Here is a 17865-nt window from a genome sequence, read left to right as displayed (position 1 = left end):
ATTGCTTCAACTCCCTCACTCATATGACAAACCAAGCCCCATGAACTGAAGTGCTGACTTCACTTTTGGGGTCAGCTGTTGTAGAAAGGTGGATTTATTGTTTTTCTGCTTGTTTATGTTTGCCTATTTTGTCACAGAGCATGTATGAACACAGAAGACACTGTGAGTTCCCACACTCTATCTGCACATGAATGCCAGGACTCTACAAAAGCTCCATGAAGCGGGGGAGGCATCACACAAAGTTCATGCTATGTGTTCTCCACATGAATCCAAGCAGTGTGCCAAAGGAAATGGGACAAATGATGCCAGGGAGAGTATGGACGCAGGCACTGGAACACTCTTTGAAATAGTGACAAGGAGCAGTCACCGTAAAGCACGGACTGTAAAGCACTTATTGAAGTCGCATAAGCACATATGGTTAAATTCACAAATCCTATAATGCTTATTGATCTTAGAACATTGGATAGGAATATTTCTAATCACTGTAACAGATTAAAAAATACTTGACCATCTTCTGTTTTGACTCTACATGGTTCTTTAAAAGCAAATTCATACTCATTTTAAAGGTGTCATAGTGCAGCATAAAAGGCTGAAATTTAAAAAAAATAAATGAGAACACATGAATGAAAGAATAACAATTGTAAGATATGGAAGCATTAAATGACAAGAAGCTGACAAAATATGCTGAGAGATTCCAAAGAAGTTGGAAATTATTATTATCATTATTATTATTTCATTTTAAGTGAAAACACATTTTTACACGTTCTTTTACCCGAAAAACCATATCAGAGCCATCAGGGGCACTATTAGAGGCACTTTTTGCCATGCAGCCGTCAAACTAATTCATAACTATGTTACACTCCATTAGGCAAATGTAGGCAATTTCCTTAGGTCTTTTGGTACAAGGGGCCTCAAAATATTGTTGATATGGGTGTGCATTCAATTTTAATTATAGGTCTAAATATAAAGTATAAATCTCAAATTGCTTTGAATGATAAAGACATGTTTTGAACATCAATAGGCAGTCAAAAGTGGAGTAAATGGCATCAAATAGAGGCTGACTTACCCAGACAGTTCCTTTGAGATGGCCTTGGTCCCATCAGCAAGGCCAGAGACCCTTGAAAAGCCCCTAAAGTGTCTTCATAGGTTACTGACTTCCTGTTTGGACACAGACCTGCTTTTATAGGTGGATTAAAGATTTTGATAAGAACCTAACCACGGAAAAAGGAACATATTATGGATTAAAAAGGATATGAGAGGACAGAAATGAGCAAATATTTGATAACAAAAGGTCAAGATGAGCTTTGACTCGTCCACTGAGCTGTCTGTGAGGTTGTCTAAAGTGATATAAGACACTGAGAAGCAGTAGTGGTCTTACTTTAATTTTTTATCACCGTGGCTGCAGGGCGACACTGACGTGGCTTAGCCAGTGTGTGTTGAAAGGGACAAAATCATGCGAAAACAGTGCACTAATTGTGGACCAACATTAATCACAATCAACTCGATTAATCTTGACAGCCCTAGTATATATACATACAGTGCTTAACAAATTTACAAGACCACCCTAACCCTAACCAAAGTAAGGTTTATGCCACAGCTGCCCTAAATTAACAGCACTGGTAATTACCAAAATCATTTTTTATGTTTCTGCAATGGTTTATACACCAATATGCAGCAGCTCTTTAACCCAAATGATATTTTTAATGCTAAAATATAATTATTATTGTTATCCATGAATTTTCAAATTCACTGATTTACAAAAAACCCCTGAAAAATAGTAAAGCACATTATTATTTCTTGATTAATATGTCAAATTATAGTTATTTACCCGCATTCCTGAACAGAGAAATTCGTTTTAGTGGTTGAATGTTGTGCTTGATTAATTTCTGACTTCTCAGAGAAGCCCAGTGAGCCGGCTCAAATTTGGGTGAATTCAGTTTGAAATCCCTCATTCCTGTTCAAAATGATAAAACGGGGAGAGCTCACTGAAAATGAAAGAGTCCGCATTAAAGCACTTCATGATGTTGGATGGTCTTTGAGACAAATATGACAGGTGGTCTAATAAATTTGTTAAGCACTGTTTAATATGATTGCTTCGCGGTTTAACCTTTTATTGTTAACTCGCCTTTAAAACCTCCCCTCCACACAAACTTTGAATTATCCACCGAGTCATTTAAAAAATAATATGAAAACCTGCTTACTGTTACCAGACAAGAGATTCCAAAGCCCCTGCTTTTCACAGATGGAGATTACAGACCGAAACATGACTCCGGAGTTGATTTTTAATCTACTTTTCTTACCTGACCACCACCGCCAGACGTCTCGTGAACCTTTAATTTGAGTTCAACGGAAAGCAATCAACACAACAACAGGGTAACGCAACCTGAATTTGTAACCTAAAAACGGCAAAAAAAAGTGCTCTGAACTCGAACTTTATTCTTGACTGTATTGAAATAATGTTTTAAAAGTAATACATGTTCAAAATGTGTGATTAAATATTAAAATAGGCTTAGTTAGATGTTAAAAGTATTTGTGAACCCCCCTCTAAGCTCCAATGGTAGAGCCGTCCATTGTGACGTTTTAAAAATTCAGCAGGCAGGGTCGGCAGTTGGCTTACTACTCAGAGAAGAAAATCCGTTGTTGTGGAGAGGAAGAAAGGCTCAAGAAATTCGAGGAACGCTCAGCGTACCAACCACGAGCGCTAACCCCCATTTTTGTGGGTAGTTTTTTCCCCAGAAATCTTATTTTTCCCCCTTTGTTTAGCCAGCATGGCTTGTGGAGCTACGTTAAAGCGGTCGATGGAGTTTGAGGCCCTCCTCAGTCCCCAGTCTCCCAAGCGGAGAAGGTGCAATCCACTACCGGGGACTCCCAGCACTCCGTCCCCGCAAAGATGCAACCTCCGTCCCTCAGTCGACAGCCCAACGCATTCGATGTCTCCCCCGGCCATAGGAGGCGAACACAGGCTCACCCCAGGTATGAAAGTACATCATATTTGACGTTTTTCTGCGTTTCAGGGTGGGTGTCATGGGGGAGGGGGTTTGGGTGGAGTGGAATGGATAGCTAGCTAGTTGGGAGAATCAGAATGGGGGTTGGAGGCTAAACGTTAACATTAGCTTAGCTATGCTAACTCAACGTAGTGAAATGTCGTCGCTAAAGTTACCGACTACGGTTATATTTTCGTATCTTAACGTGTTTACTGGCCTAAAACGTTAAAGCCGCTCAAGTGAGTTCATGGGTGACATTTTCTAGCTCGTTATATTCTGTCATAGTTGGTTTAGATAGCCTACAGATAGCAAATTTGATTTTCTAATGTAAATATCACATCTGAAGTTCTTTGCATATCCAAATTAGTAGTTTTTATGTCAGAGGAGATTTCGAATAAAGCCACATTTCTAGCTTCACCATCTTTGCCGGCTATACTATGGATTATAATTGCTTTTCTGATGTTAATATGTTCAATGAAAGATAATTTGGCTTTACACAAAAGATCCTGCTTACACTTTAACACCTGGGTGACAAATCAAGCCTGTTGGCTCTTCTGTAAAGACAAATGGCATCAGAGCAGCAGGCACATCATGGCAGGCTGCTAATTAGGAGCTGCCCGGGTAATGTTCCTTGGCTTTAGTGCCACAATTGTCTTGCATTGAGGCGGGGGTTACCATTATGCACCACAACCATTTCTTTCCTCCTCAGGCCTGCAGGGCATTGTTCATTTCCTTTATGTCTGTACTCTTTACTCTCCCATTGACTTGGAAAACACCCCTGTAAGCATTGGACGGGTGTGGGGTGTACAAGTAGACACAGGATAATTACCTAGATGTCTCCTGTGATCCAGTAAAGCTTATTGTATGTGCCAGTCACTAAGACTAGGCAGCACAAGAGCAGTGACTCCTGATCCTGATTTTTTATATGCATTGTACTGTACAAGCATGCTGCAGTTTGCTTTGCGATGTCATTTATCAAGCTAAAAGGCCACTTGTGGTTTCTGCTGTCCCTACATTTTTGCACTGTGTGAAAAATGCTTCACGGTTCCTAGAGAGAGCCAGAAAAAGTTTGCTGTGAGCATTTAAACACACAGATGTGTGTGTTGATGGAGATGCCGTCACAGCTGGCATCCTGTGAAAAGTCTTTGTCTGCCTGGTGAGCTGTGTTACACATGAGCTGAGGTTGAGTAGTGTCAGGGTTATTTTGTTTCCCAGAAGGGCTGGGAAGTTCCTTGCCATTGCAGTATCCTAAAAGTTAAGAAGCAACTTTTAGCAACTGTGTGTTGCTTACGCCATGAATTTTATCTGAATTGCTTATGATGTGCCCCTTTTTGTAATGAGGCAATGCGTATGTTAGTTCAGAAGGTAAACTATTTGGACTTTTCTGTGTTGTAGAGTCTAATGTTGCTCATCTACCCTGAACTTCATGTTAAGAATCCAAAAGGCCTCTCATACATTCCATCTCTTAGTCTGTCTCGCTGAATTACAGCACAGCAGCTGCAAGTAAATCTTCAAGTAATGCACATTAGTCTGCTGCAGACATGAGGCCCAGATACCAGGTATTATACTCACCTTCAGCCCGAAAGAGGCCCCTCATGGGACTAGTGCTGCAAGCCTGCCCTTCTTCTGTGGTTTGCCAAGTGAAAGCAGTTTTGTATTTAGCAAAAGGTCAGCTGTCATCCCTCCCACCCGTCTCTACCCACACAGACTTTCCAGCTAGTCAGGTTTGCTTATGGCAAGCACGTTTGCACGTAGAAGACACAGGGATCTTACGATTCCCAGGTATCTATGGGTAATCATTTCATAATGTAGGTGGGATCCGTGTCTCTGTTCTGGACTGCTGTGTTTTTGTGCTGCCAGTCTTGGCTTGTTTTTCTGTAAAGTTTCCCTGGTTGATAGACTATGCATTTAGTTAGGTTAACAGATTTGGAAGAAAAGTATGCAGTTCTGAGTTATGGTCTTAAACCTGAGCCAAGCTTTAAAACTGTTCAGTGTCCTCTGTTAAGCTCTTCAGGAGGATCCTGTTGACAGAAGTGATGGACTTATACATCAGGAGTCAGGAGACACAGTGTACCACAACTTCCAAAAAATAACAAAATATTTTCTGCCGGTACAGAGCGGCCCAGTCTGTGTTTATTGATTAAATATAACCAAAAAGCTGTTCATTATATATTTATAGTATATCACCTGGAGCTGGGCAGAAACTTTATTTTATCTTTTACTTAATTGAGTTTAGTAGTGTTGGAAGATTTTTGAATCATTTCACTTCCATGTTATCATATCAAATCTGAGAGCTGCCACGGCTTCCAAGTGCCCCCTCAGTTCATAGCAATAGGAAGTTCATTTAAGATACAATCATGGTGATTAATGACAGTGGTATGTTTGACCCCAACAAATGCTCCTCAGTCATCCAGGAGTGGTTTGTTTTTGCATCGTCCAACATTGATGAAATCACATTCTGCTGTCAGCTCTGTAGTTTGCTGCAGCTGAAGTGTAATGTACTTCAGCACCTCAAACAGAGGCATGTGAGGTGCTTGGCACTGCATGATTCACAAGACAGAAGCAGCCTGAAAACACCTGCTCGAAAGCTGTTAAGATTTCAGTATCAAGATGATGAAAGTGCAGTTTGGATGTGGTATTAAAAGAAGAGCTTGAACTTGATCTTGGGGATAGGACATCTCTGGCTACTTCCTGGCAGTTGGAACATACAAAACCCATCACCCCCCCAACTATCCTTTAGCAGTGGAGGGTGAAATGAAATGAGTCAGCTTTGTTTTCTCTGCACCACCATGTCCAATCTATCCAGCCGATCTCCCTTTCGTATTCACTTTTCTGCCTGTGCTTAAGCCTTTTAGCCAAGGCTTTCTCCACTGTTTCCCCCTGGCTCCCGGAAGTCTCTGTGATTGATTGCTTGGCCTGGTTGTGGCAGGGGTCATTGTTGCCAAGCAACACCCACAGTTGAGCCACTAGCACTGGCAGAGCTGGAAGTGTCGGGCAGCAGGAAGAGGGTTTTCACTTGTCTGTCAGATGTACCCAGGAGAGATGATACCATCCAATGGCAATGATTAAGTTTTCCCACAATCGTGTTTTAAATGTAGGAACACATCTTTGATTCATAACACAAATCTCAAACAGTAGGACTGAACAGATTCAATAATGAGATAGCACCTGACAAAGTTAGTTAACTCTCCATTGAATGACCTGCCTATCTAAATCAAAACTTTCAAATATGTTTCAATTACAATGTATGAAGGAGAAAATCAACAAATTACTTTCTCTTGCAGGACTGAAAGTGATGAGTGTGTTAATTATCCTTGAAATTAGTAGTAGATTGATGTTGATTAATGTACATAAGAGCCCACTAGTAGTTTCAGTTCTCTGTAAAGACTGCATCTCTGACTCAGTCTTAAAGTTGAAAATCAATCACGTTGACTTCCTGTGTCTACTACAGGGTTTCCCCTAGGAAATTGGCAAGCAGGGGTGGTAGAACTGCAACCCCACCCCAGCCCTGCAAAGAAAATAACAACACAAATAAAACAAAATGAAAGTGAAGAAAGATGTTGTGCAACCTGCAGGCACAAAAGTCCCTACAGTTTGAATCTTTGAGATTAATTTTTCCCTGATGATTAATTCAAAGTTCTACCATATTATAGTGTTTAAAAAATGTTTGCTTTAGCTTGTGTATGGTCAGTCCTACTCAAACAGTCCTTGTCCTGAATGCTGTCCTATTGTAGCTGTGTGGTAGCTGTGGTGGATTTTGTCCAAAGAACAAATGTTTTTAAAGAACAAAGAGAGCGAGAGGGACAGGGTTGCAGCAACGTACTGCTGTGTTCAGTATCTTTGTCAAATCAACCACAGCCTGTGTCTGTCTCTGCCTGGTATCAAAGTAAAATATGGTGTTATCATTCATCAAATTTACACTGATAGTGCAGTTGTTAGCACTGTTGACTCACAGGAAGAAGGTTCCTAGTCAGAATCCCTGTCCAAAAGGGCCTTTATGTGTTGAGCTTGTATGTTCTCCATGTGCAAGCTGGAAGCTTCCTCCTCAGACCAAAGACATTCTTGTTAGCTTAATTGGGGATTTTAGATTGAACTTTGGTGTGAACTGCAGCGTGCCTGGTTGTTTGTCTCTCTATGATTGATTGGCGACCCTGCCTCTCTCCTGGTAAGACCTGGTATCGGCCCCAGCCCCCTCAGCCCTGAATGGCACAAGTGGCTAATAATTTTTCCTGTCTTCAGATTATACCTAGATCATGTCTGTCAGCTTCTGGATTAATGATTAAAATATTTAAAAACAGGATTGCTGAAATACTGTGTCTGGGATGAGGCAGCTTCGATTGGTCTGGTGATTATTAAAGTAACTTAGCTAATTGTGTATTTGTGACAAAAAGGGGAAAAAATGGTCCTTATAGTTTCAAAAAGGTGAAGCTGATATCTCCATATTGCCCTTTCAACCCTCCTACATTAAAAATACCCAAGATATTTTATTAAATAAGAGAGGAGCAATGGCAAAGCCTCACTCTTAAATAAAATTGAAATTGAATAAGCTAGAGTTTGATGACTAAAATTGATTGATTAATATGATTTGAATCTTCTAATAGTTTTAGTCTGATAGTTTCAGCATCTTTGTGTGGAATGAAGATGGTGTTTCTGCAGTGACTTTGCTTTATTATGAGGGAAAAGCCCAGTCGTAGCTAAACAAACATAGCCTGTCAGTTTAGGGTCTTGTATTGTGAACACTGGATGGTTTCAGAGGCCACATGCAGAAAGAGGGGGGTCACTGTGAAGGCATTGGCTCTAACATGTTGGGACACATCAGGATAGAGCAACAAGACTTAAATGTGAAACTGATGTCTGATCTTCCACATCTGGAAGTTTTATCTGTGTTTATGAATCTGGTGCTGCAATCTTGGTTTGCATTTGTGGTTTGTTTCTTTGTACTTTTTTGGGTGCATCTTGCTGTGCCACACTTGAATCGATCCACTTCCTGCTTCTATTTGAGACGCTATCCTAGATGTTATACAGACCTTACAGTAGACAGTGATTTACTTCAGTTCAGATGCTGTAAAACCGAACCACATCCAGACATCTGAGGCTATTGGTTACATTTTACCTGAGCTTTAAGGGAATATTCCACTACCTAAGAATGGTCTGAGCACAGTGACTGGCTGGTACTGTATTTCCCCACATAAAGTGAAGACTGATTTTCATTTTTTTAACATCAAACCAAACCATTCCTTCAGACTCAATCATAAAATATATTTCTTTACCAGCTCAAGGCCACATGTAACGTGGCTGTCTCAAAATGGCCCTGGATGATGAGGAGAGCAGGATTTTCTCTACAAACAAGCTTACTGGTGAGCAGGCTGAGGCAACTCCAACATGGCCTCTAGCTCCCTCCCCACCCAAGATAAATAGGAACAGCTCCCCTGATAGAGGAGACATATGTACAGAATGAATCAAGCAAGATAAAGTCCCTCGTCTACGTTTGGCTATCAGCTGTGGATGAGGCCATGGTGTTTTTCTCATGTTTTTCCCAGGACTCTTTTGAACCTTAACCTTATAATTGGATGTATGCGTGCTGGCTGTTACCCATGTTTAAGCTGTGTTGACAGTGCACAGCAGGGCAGCGAAGGGTTCTTTCTAACAAGGAAGCACTGAAAATCACAAGGGGCTCCCACTCTGCAATAACTACAATTTATTCATCATCTGTGGTCTTACTGTACCTGTTTCACCTTCATTTATTTCAGTTAAGGCCATATTGATTCCTAGTTTAAGCTAATAACTAATGCTTCTTTATTTTTTGCACTATGAACATGGACAGTCTTATTGACATCACCTATTTGGTTACTGAAGAGGGCTTTTAAAACCTGTCTGGTGGTTGACAAAGAGAGGTGGAGCTCAGATGAATCTTAAAACATCCTGACAGATGGATGAGTTATACAGAAATTCACCCCCAGTAAAGTGTGTACTAGCACATCCATGAGCTACATACCAAATAAATTTTTTGAACCAGGCTGTAAAAATGTTTATTTTTGCTGTTAAAAACTGGCATTTTTGAATAGGTGTGTATGTGACTTCTGGGGCTTCTTCAGTTAAATGTATGGAAGAGGATAAGGGTAAACTAGGAGTTAAAAATAATGAAAGGTGAAATATATTTTTCATTTTATATAAATGAAGAGAGTAAAGTCAAAGTGTTGAGAATAAAGTGAAAATGTTAAGACCAAAGATGAAATACAATTCGACTTTTTTCAATCATTTTAAATGTATTGACAAAATTGTGTTCCCAACTTTTTCCTTAAAATTTTTACTTTTTTCATGTCTATTGCATGTTTGGTAAGAAATGCATAATGAAAAGTCCTCTTATCCAGTGTTTTTTCTGCATTGCCTACATTTTTCAACACTTAGGTTGCTTCTTGGCTTCTTATTTGCTTTGAGTCTTTATGTACAGCCTTTAAGGATTAAATGTCTGTGATGCAAGATGAATCCAGACAATGTAAGAAAATGAAAACCGTACTAAGTCCCTGAATGCACAAAAACTGAGCAAGAATACTGTACTTTTTTATATTGTAAGACTATAATTACAGTCATAAGAACACCGTACATGTTATATTCTAAATAAGTGCATTTAATCTTCTACCTCTCAGGAAAGCAAGGAGCCGAGTGATTTGTGATTATCTTGTGGATTAGCAGAATTTGTCAGCGCTGTACCTGTCAGTTTGTAGTTTGCCTGTAATTGAACTCAACTCCATTGGAGGGTCTTCAAGCCAGACTAAAGGCTGCTGAAAATATAAAAATAGAAGAAATGACCTTTTTTACAAAGTCTGCAAAGCAGTGGTTTAAGACAGATTACTGAGCAAAGCAAATACAACACCAAGCTTTGGTTCAATCCTGAAAATGTCTTGGAAGAATTGGAGACTTATGTTCTGTAACAGTGAGGGAACACTGCTTTGTTTTGCTGTGTAAGAAACCCTTTTACCAGCTGAAGCTTGGCATGGTGCACATGTAAATGCCCAGAAGAGAAGTGAAAGTGATGCATCAACAGGATCAGATAGCTTTTATAAGTCAGCTGTGGGTTTGTGGGTCACCATAGCTGTGAGTTTGATGCATCCCAGGCTTTAACACCTTCACCTCCTGTGCATAGATTTTTTTTACAAGTCATGTGAGGGACAGTAAGAACAGCTGCTGTTTAATTCTGTAACACTTGATGATTATGCCTTCCTCTAATAGTCCCTGCTCATGCTGGAATACATTCAGTATTGTATGAATGTAGCTGTGGTGGGTGTGATATCAAAATAACACACATTTAAGACAAAGCTAATGACGATACTGGTTGTTTCCTTCCTGTGATGAATCACTGTCCTATGCATTTAAAAGAAAACAATGATATTTCTTGGGAAAGTACTCACAGGCAGATTTATGTGCCCTTTTTGTAGTTGAGATATGTTTGTGGGTCAAGAAATACTTGAAACTAGGTGACATAGTTTGGAATCCATTGGGAGTACCCCTCACAGTCCCAGCATGAAGTTAGAGCCTGTGGAGAAAAACTCATCACCATATCTTGAGGTCGTCCTCTATCCTGATTTTAAGACTTACCCCTTGTCTCCCTACAGAGCAAATCTTCCAGAACCTGCGTCAGGAGTACAGCCGGATCCAGAGGCGGCGGCAGCTGGAGGGGGCCTTCAACCAGTCTGAGGCCTGTAGCTCCAGTGATGCCCCCAGCCCCAGTTCTTCACTTAACGCCCCTAGCTCCCCACCAGGTAATGAATTACTCTTTATGCCTTTTTCACCCCAGAGGCCATGTCCTCTGGTCATACTCTGATCTAATGGGTCCAGCATGGTGGTGCTGGTGTTAAGATGTGGATGTTTTTCCCAAAGTCGAACCACATGCTGAACACATTTGTTTATCCATCCAAGTCTGACTGTTGTAGAAATTCATTTCTTTTGCTGCTGAGAGGAGAGGAATGAAGCATGTTGGGTTTTCTTTAGACACACAGGGGGACTTACACTTCTGTTGGTAATAAGGTTTTTAAAATGTTCACTACTTTGTGACTTTATGAGCTTTAAACAACACATTATCCATTATTTGTACATTTGATAGTACTGGAAGTTCTATCAAAAATGAGGTTTCCAAGAAAAAAAAGGTGTTTGTATTTCAACTCAAAGATGCTGTCTGCAGAGAGAGACAGCAGCAGTGATTGGTGAATAAATGTGAGTGTGGGTATTCTGTTGCTAAGAGAGTTGATACAAAGAGAGATGTTAATTCCTGATTGTTTCACAGCAGGTAATTGTTATAGAAGTGTGAAACACACCAACATCTCTGCATAGAATTAAAGGAAGAATCAGGATTTTGTGATTGTTGCTGAAGGTATGCCCCTTTCTGCTTGCTGTGTGCCTCTTTTCCCTCTGCCTCCCGTCACAGCGTATATCCTCGCTAACTTTTTGATTCACTGGTCTGCAAATGTGTGTAATTAAGTCTCCTTATAGTCTCATAAAGATGCACACAGTAATGTTAGGGTCTTTTACAGACCAACACAGAGCAGAAGAGAGAGAGAGAGAGAGAGAGAGAGAGAAAGAGAGAGACAGAGATATCCTGGTCTCTTAAAATTTTCCTGACACTGACACCCATTAAATGACACAAGAAAATTTGAAATTACAGATAGCCAGCAGAATCACTGCATTCACTTCTATCTCCAGAAATAAGAGGATCATATCTTTTGTTAGCCAGAGTTTGTTCTGATCAGTCTGCTAACGTCATTACAAAGGTTCAGGTTGTTCATTGTGCAGCGCCTGCCAAAAGGCCCTTGGCTGCACATGCTCAAAATCCAACCCCTCTCCTGTTAAGAGGACTTTTTCATAACATACTTCAGCCCATTCTTTTGAAACTCTTGATAATGCGACCACATTATCTTTTTGTCATAATATGGTGACGTGCAGTTGGTTTGTTTCATATGAATGTCCATATAAGCAGCACTGTCATGCTTTGTTGTGCCTGAAAGCATTACAAATCAAAGATCTGATGGAGAGCCAAAGTGTTGCAGAATAATTTAAACTAGCTGTGATAATGTGCAGATCTCATAATTAAGAAGAGATGCAGCCTTGTCTTTGTAAACAAGTTAATAAATCCACATGTCATGCAGATAAACCACAGAAGATTAAAGCCAGAGAAACACAGTTGAAATGGAATTCATGGTGGGTGACATCTTGAGAGAGCAAATAATAAGATTTATTTATGTGTTTATTTATTTAAGAAATGGCTGCCCAGACATCCATGTAATATCATCTTTGTTTGCATACATGCCCATCCTTAAAAAATACCATGTAATGAATTATTCAAATTGACAGGCACTGCACATTTGCTCGTCCTTTTACAGTGATATGTTTGCCCTGCTTCAATAGTAGACTAGTTTGGTGTTCCAAAGCACAACTGGGCAGTTTGGATATAATCTAAGCCTCAGGCCTTCAGGCTCCCCCGTCTCGCTTTCCTGTCTGCAGTATCATCTCATAGATCACATTGACTGCGCTGCTACTGACCCGGCCTCTTTGTGTCTCTGAGACGGCCATTAAACCTTCATACCCACTCTGCTCTCCTCGCCTGTGATTTACCAACATTTTAGTCTAAACGGTTTATAGCACACCGCAAAGCCAAATCCAGCTCTAGCAGCACTGCGACAGAAAGAGCTCACATTAGCGCTGCATGACCCTGTTAGCCAACAGAGGTGACAGACAACAGAAAACAAAACTGTAAATTTGCACCTGGCCCCCTTTCCTGGAAAGAGTAAATTTTAGACACTGACTGCACAAGAGTCAAGAATGATTCAGCTTTTTCTTTATAGTAACTGATCTGATGTTGTTTTCACTAGGTGCCTCAAGGAAGGACCAGCCCTCGTTTACACTGAAGCAGGTGAGCTACCTGTGTGAGCGGCTGCTGAAAGACCACGAGGAGAAGATCCGAGAGGAGTACGAACAGATTCTTAACACAAAACTCGCAGGTAAGGAACTTGTCTCCTTAGAAAAACTATAAACTCCAGGACTGTAATATCAGCATTCACGTCTCATCTGGACAGCAGTTTCTTGCTTTCTGGCAGTGAAGAAGCGTAAAAGTGTCTCTATTTTATGAGAAGCAGCCGCCTTCCTTATGAGCATCTTTTCATATTATAACTGATAACGTCTGCAGCGCTGGCATCCACAAATCCCTCCAACAGAGTTTATGTGCTTCTAGAGGCCAAGATTTCACACAGGCAGGGAACAAGTGCAGTAAAGATGGTGTTTAATGTAGAAGCTCTCTGTATTTACGCAGAAAGTCTACATTTGATAAGTGCATTCATCTCTTTTGTTTGTTTTGAACCTGCTTCCTTATGAAGCTGTCCTTTAACATTCAGATTAAATTACCACCGGTGTGTATAAAGGAAATGAGCTCTTGCGAAATTGAAAAAAATCTAAAACTGCGTATGGCTTGGAACTGAAACATGTTTTTCAACTCCAGCATTTCCCTAATTACTGACTGTAAAAGAGAATACAGTAAAAACATTTTACATCTGTTGTGATTTTGATGAATTTATACAAATGTCTTGGTTGTAATTAAAGCTTTAACCAGCATTTCAGGCTGGTTTACCAGCGTGGCAGCTGTGATTGCTCCGTTTAGTCGAAAGTGAAACGGAAAATGAGAACAAGAGATTGAGGCTGTGTCCAAAATCACACAGTTCATGCATACTGTTACTAATACTTAGATGTATACACTGCATATCAAGCTAACAGTTGGTGTGCCGTTGGTTGAATGCCGGTCATCTCAGCATCATATGACTTTATCATGGAATACTTCCAGTCCAAGGTTTGGTGGCTAAACTTGCATGACTATACACTTGTAAAGAGCTCAAACCATAAAAACACATGATCATTGTTAATACAGGTAGTTATTTGAGTGTCACTTAACAGCATTAAAACACCATGTCATTGCATATTTTCATATGTATGCTGCTTGTTTGGCTGACCAGCAAGCTTTGGTATTTGATAACCTGAAAGCCACAATGCATTGTGGGGCAGTTCAGTACAGTGTTGTTGTTGTTATACACTCTAAAAAATTCTGATGAATCTAGAATACCCCTGTGGATTACTCATATACACAAAAATACTTGCTATAAATTTGGATGGTACAGAATACTCAATGTGACATCAAATTTAGCATGAATAGTCAGGTTCATTTATATAGTCCATTGCATATTACAAGCAAAGATTTAATGTACTTTAAAAAAGTACTACATTATTGTGAAAAAAATAAAAGTAATAAAAAAATTCATAAAATGAGACGACAGCTCAATAGAATAGAAGCAGGAACACATACTTGAGTAGGAATAAAAGTTCCCAAATAAAGTGCTAAATTTATTTCAATTATTGAAGATTCAGCAAAAAGATATTTTTAAGTAAGGGCGAGCAATTAGTCAAAATCTGGATTAAACCAAAACATTTCCTTCTGTAGTTCAAATATTGCAGATGGTGCTGTTTTTATCCAACCTGAAATGTGTGCCAAAGCATCAGTTTAATGCATTTTTGCAGCAGAGATATTTTTTGAATAGTTTGCAAAACATCCTACTTTCTTTGTTTTTGTGTTTGTTTTTCTTAATTAAAATGAGGATGGCATGAAAAATAACTGTTCCCTTCAATACAAGAGTTCATATTGACTTTGCAATATGAGTAAAAATAATCACAGCTATTTTTGGTTAGATATTTTTCAGAACTGTTCATCCCTAGTTTAATCTTTCTAATAATAAATTAGCTGTAATATAGAATAAACTACTGCCTGTGTTTGTTGAAAAATACACAAGATATGGAACTTAAGATTTAATCACATAATAAATTGCAACCTCAAGATTGAAAACTGCACCACTAAATTCTGCTTAGCAGACCAAAGTCTGCTAAGCAGAATTTGGTAAAGAATGCCATGTATAAAGAGTTGTGTAAAAGGTTGTGGGTTGGGACACAGCCTGCAACAGGCCTTGACTGAGCCCCCTCCCCTGATGGGCACTGGAATATACTCTGCCATTAAGATCAAACTAAGAAGAAGAAACTTATAAGTTTCCTTGTTGTTCAGGCATTGCAGTATGGACAGATATGTATGAAACAACATATTAGCAAGAAATCATGAACCACTTAGTAGGAATAACATGAAACCTCATTATATGGTTAAAACTGACAAATATGGACTACTGAAGTTGATTTGACAGAAGTATATGTGGTTATACTCCATTTTTGACCAGCAGAGGGACCTGTCTGCTTTTCTTGTTAGATGTCAGTGGCTGAAGTATAAACACATCAGTCCAAACTCCAGGTGGTAAAAAAAGGATGGTACTAAAGAGGTGCATGGAAACTGCATGTTTAAGACTTTGCTGAACACATGGAAATCGTCATCAAGGGAGCCAGTTTGAACCTTTTCTGTCTCTGAGAGACTCCCAAAATGCACTGTCTTATATACTAGTGTGACTTATATTCTAGTTATTGAGAAAAATAAAGAAAGGGGCTATTTTAGTTTTTAATGTTATAATTAAATTGTAAGAATCATATTTATTTGTGAATTGACTTTAATTTCATGGCTTTGTAAATGTTGAAAGCCTGCAAAAACTTCTTGTAAATTGGATCCTGATTCCAGTATCTTGGTATCTATAGATTGATAGAGTTGTCATTATAAACACAGTGAACAGTCAGTGCACTGTTTGAATCTCATTTTTTTTTTTTTATGTTTGCAGAACAATATGAATCTTTTGTGAAATTCACACAAGACCAGATCATGCGAAGATACGGAGCCCGACCTGCAAGTTGTGAGTATTTTGAAGAACCTCTGGATCACAAGAACACATTTTTTCATATTTTTGACTTGTGTTTAAAGTTTGATTGATAATATTGTTAGGCTGTAATGCTCATCTACAATCTCAATCATTTCATGTGTTTCAGACGTCTCCTGAATTCACACCAGTGAGAATTCCAGCTTCCTCTCACAACATGGCTGCTCTTCTTTGGCCCCATCCACTTGATTTTTATTTTTATTTACTGATTTTTCTCCCCCTCTGTCTCAAACTGTTTGGGTGCCATGGTTTATCCTGTTTTTAATCCAAATATTAATTTCTTACTTTGAACCTCTTGCTGCTGGCCAAAAGCTAGACAAATCTGAACGATAAACTATGAAAGAAGCCCAGATGTTTTCCTTGTTGATATACTCTTTCTGGAAATCCTGACTAAAGCAGATCTGTGTCAAATCTCTCGCCAGCGCTGTTGAAAAAAAAAAGCTTATTGGCTCATGTGATCATTCTGTATAACCTTCCAGCAGCTGTATTTAAAGGCTCCTGCTTCTCACATTGTCCTGCTTTTCTTACCCCTCCTGCCCCTCCCCCCACCTCTCTCCCTCCTCACTCTTTACCTGAGAATGTGGATTTTTCTCCTTTTGAAAAAAATAAAAGTTCTGTGATTAAAACTAGTTGTCTAGGAAGTTTTCTTGGCAAATCTGTAACATTTCATACTATATGCAGGAAATTTCCCACATTGATCTGGGTGTCTGCGGGGTTTTAAAAAGTGTTACAAGATGATAAATCAATTTAGCAAAAATTTAGGATTTTGCAAAGTATTTGAAAACCTAAATGTAATACTGTAAGGTCTTAGATTTAGCAGCTTTGAATTTCTATGTCCATAAAGTGGTTGCAGGCTAGTTTTACATTTTTTTTTTGTTATATATTTTACATGCGTATCTGTGTTGCTTATGTAACTGGTAAGAAATTGAAGATGAGGGTCTTGGAAAAAGGTATAAAGTATTACATTTAATACCAGATTTTTGTGTAAAACCAGTTGATAATCATAGTTTTGAGAGTGTGACATGGCTTCATTTATCTGGTATTGCAGATTTGTTCATTTCAATATTTAATGTATCTATTCTTTTATTAAGCATGATATTTGAAGACTATCATTTGGCAGTCAGGCTACAGGGGGAATTTTGCCTTAATTTCTGACATTTTTAAGCAAAGTAAAACTGAGAAGAGTGAGATAGTTGTTACAGCCCATACAGTCTATGGAGAAGCTGATGAATTCTGGTTTATTTGTCTAAAGTGCCTAAAAAGAGAGTCCTGACCTCAGTGGGACTATCCTTCCACCCATTATCGATACTGCTTAACGTGTTTGGAGGTTGACAGCCAATCCCAGCTGTCGCTGAACAAGAGGGGTCATACACTCTGGACTAGAAAGTCAACAGAACTGACATATAGACACAAGCAAAGAATCCTGCTTGCATTAACATCTACAGATAGTCACCATTTAGCTAACAGACATGTCTTTGGGCAATGGGGAGGTTGAAGAAGCACCTGCAGGGAGCCAACACAATTGATTAGCCCCCCCCAAAAATGTAGATTTTTAAGTATTTCCCATGTGCTGTTGAACAGAGTAAGGATTTTTTAACACAGCTTCTCCAAACATCCTAGTTTTGTTTTTGATGCTTACATTATTTTACTTTGCACATAGAAACAAAATTATTTAGCAAAAACTACCAGGTTCTAAATTATTAAGCCTCCCTAATGATGCCATCCATGTTTTTTTTTTAATATATTGTTCAGATAAATTGAAAACATTATGCATTTTGTCCCCCTTGAGTTTGAAAACATTTATACATATATTTTGGGGAATTTTAAAATATAAATTTTGAACCAAGCAATTAGAAATGTCACCTATTATAGCAGCCGAGAGTGTACACAAACGCCATTCCTTTGTTCTTACTAGTGGTGGACTTTACTGCCCCCTTGTGGTCCATGTAGGGTACCTTAACATCCATATCGCTGTTGCCCTTTAGCCTCAGAGCACTTAGCTGAATTAGATGCTGGATAATCTATTTGAATAAATGGCACCGTGG

At 39.2% G+C, this 17865-nt stretch overlaps 1 protein-coding gene across 1 annotated transcript; it reads left to right on the top strand.

Annotated features, from left to right (window-relative positions):
- The first annotated feature begins 2598 nt into the window (after positions 1-2598).
- akirin1 (akirin 1) lies at positions 2599-16446 on the top strand. Its single transcript, XM_041794377.1, has 5 exons — positions 2599-2973; positions 10598-10744; positions 12848-12976; positions 15725-15796; positions 15930-16446. The coding sequence occupies exons 1-5, from the start codon at positions 2769-2771 to the stop codon at positions 15938-15940; spliced, it is 564 nt and encodes a 187-aa protein (XP_041650311.1). The 5' UTR covers positions 2599-2768; the 3' UTR covers positions 15941-16446.
- Positions 16447-17865: the final 1419 nt, after the last annotated feature.

Source organism: Cheilinus undulatus, linkage group 8 (genome assembly GCF_018320785.1).
Source record: "Cheilinus undulatus linkage group 8, ASM1832078v1, whole genome shotgun sequence".
Lineage (NCBI taxonomy): Eukaryota > Metazoa > Chordata > Actinopteri > Labriformes > Labridae > Cheilinus > Cheilinus undulatus.
The sequence above is the reverse complement of the archived record's forward strand: the minus strand, read 5'-3'. Positions and strand labels throughout refer to the sequence as shown.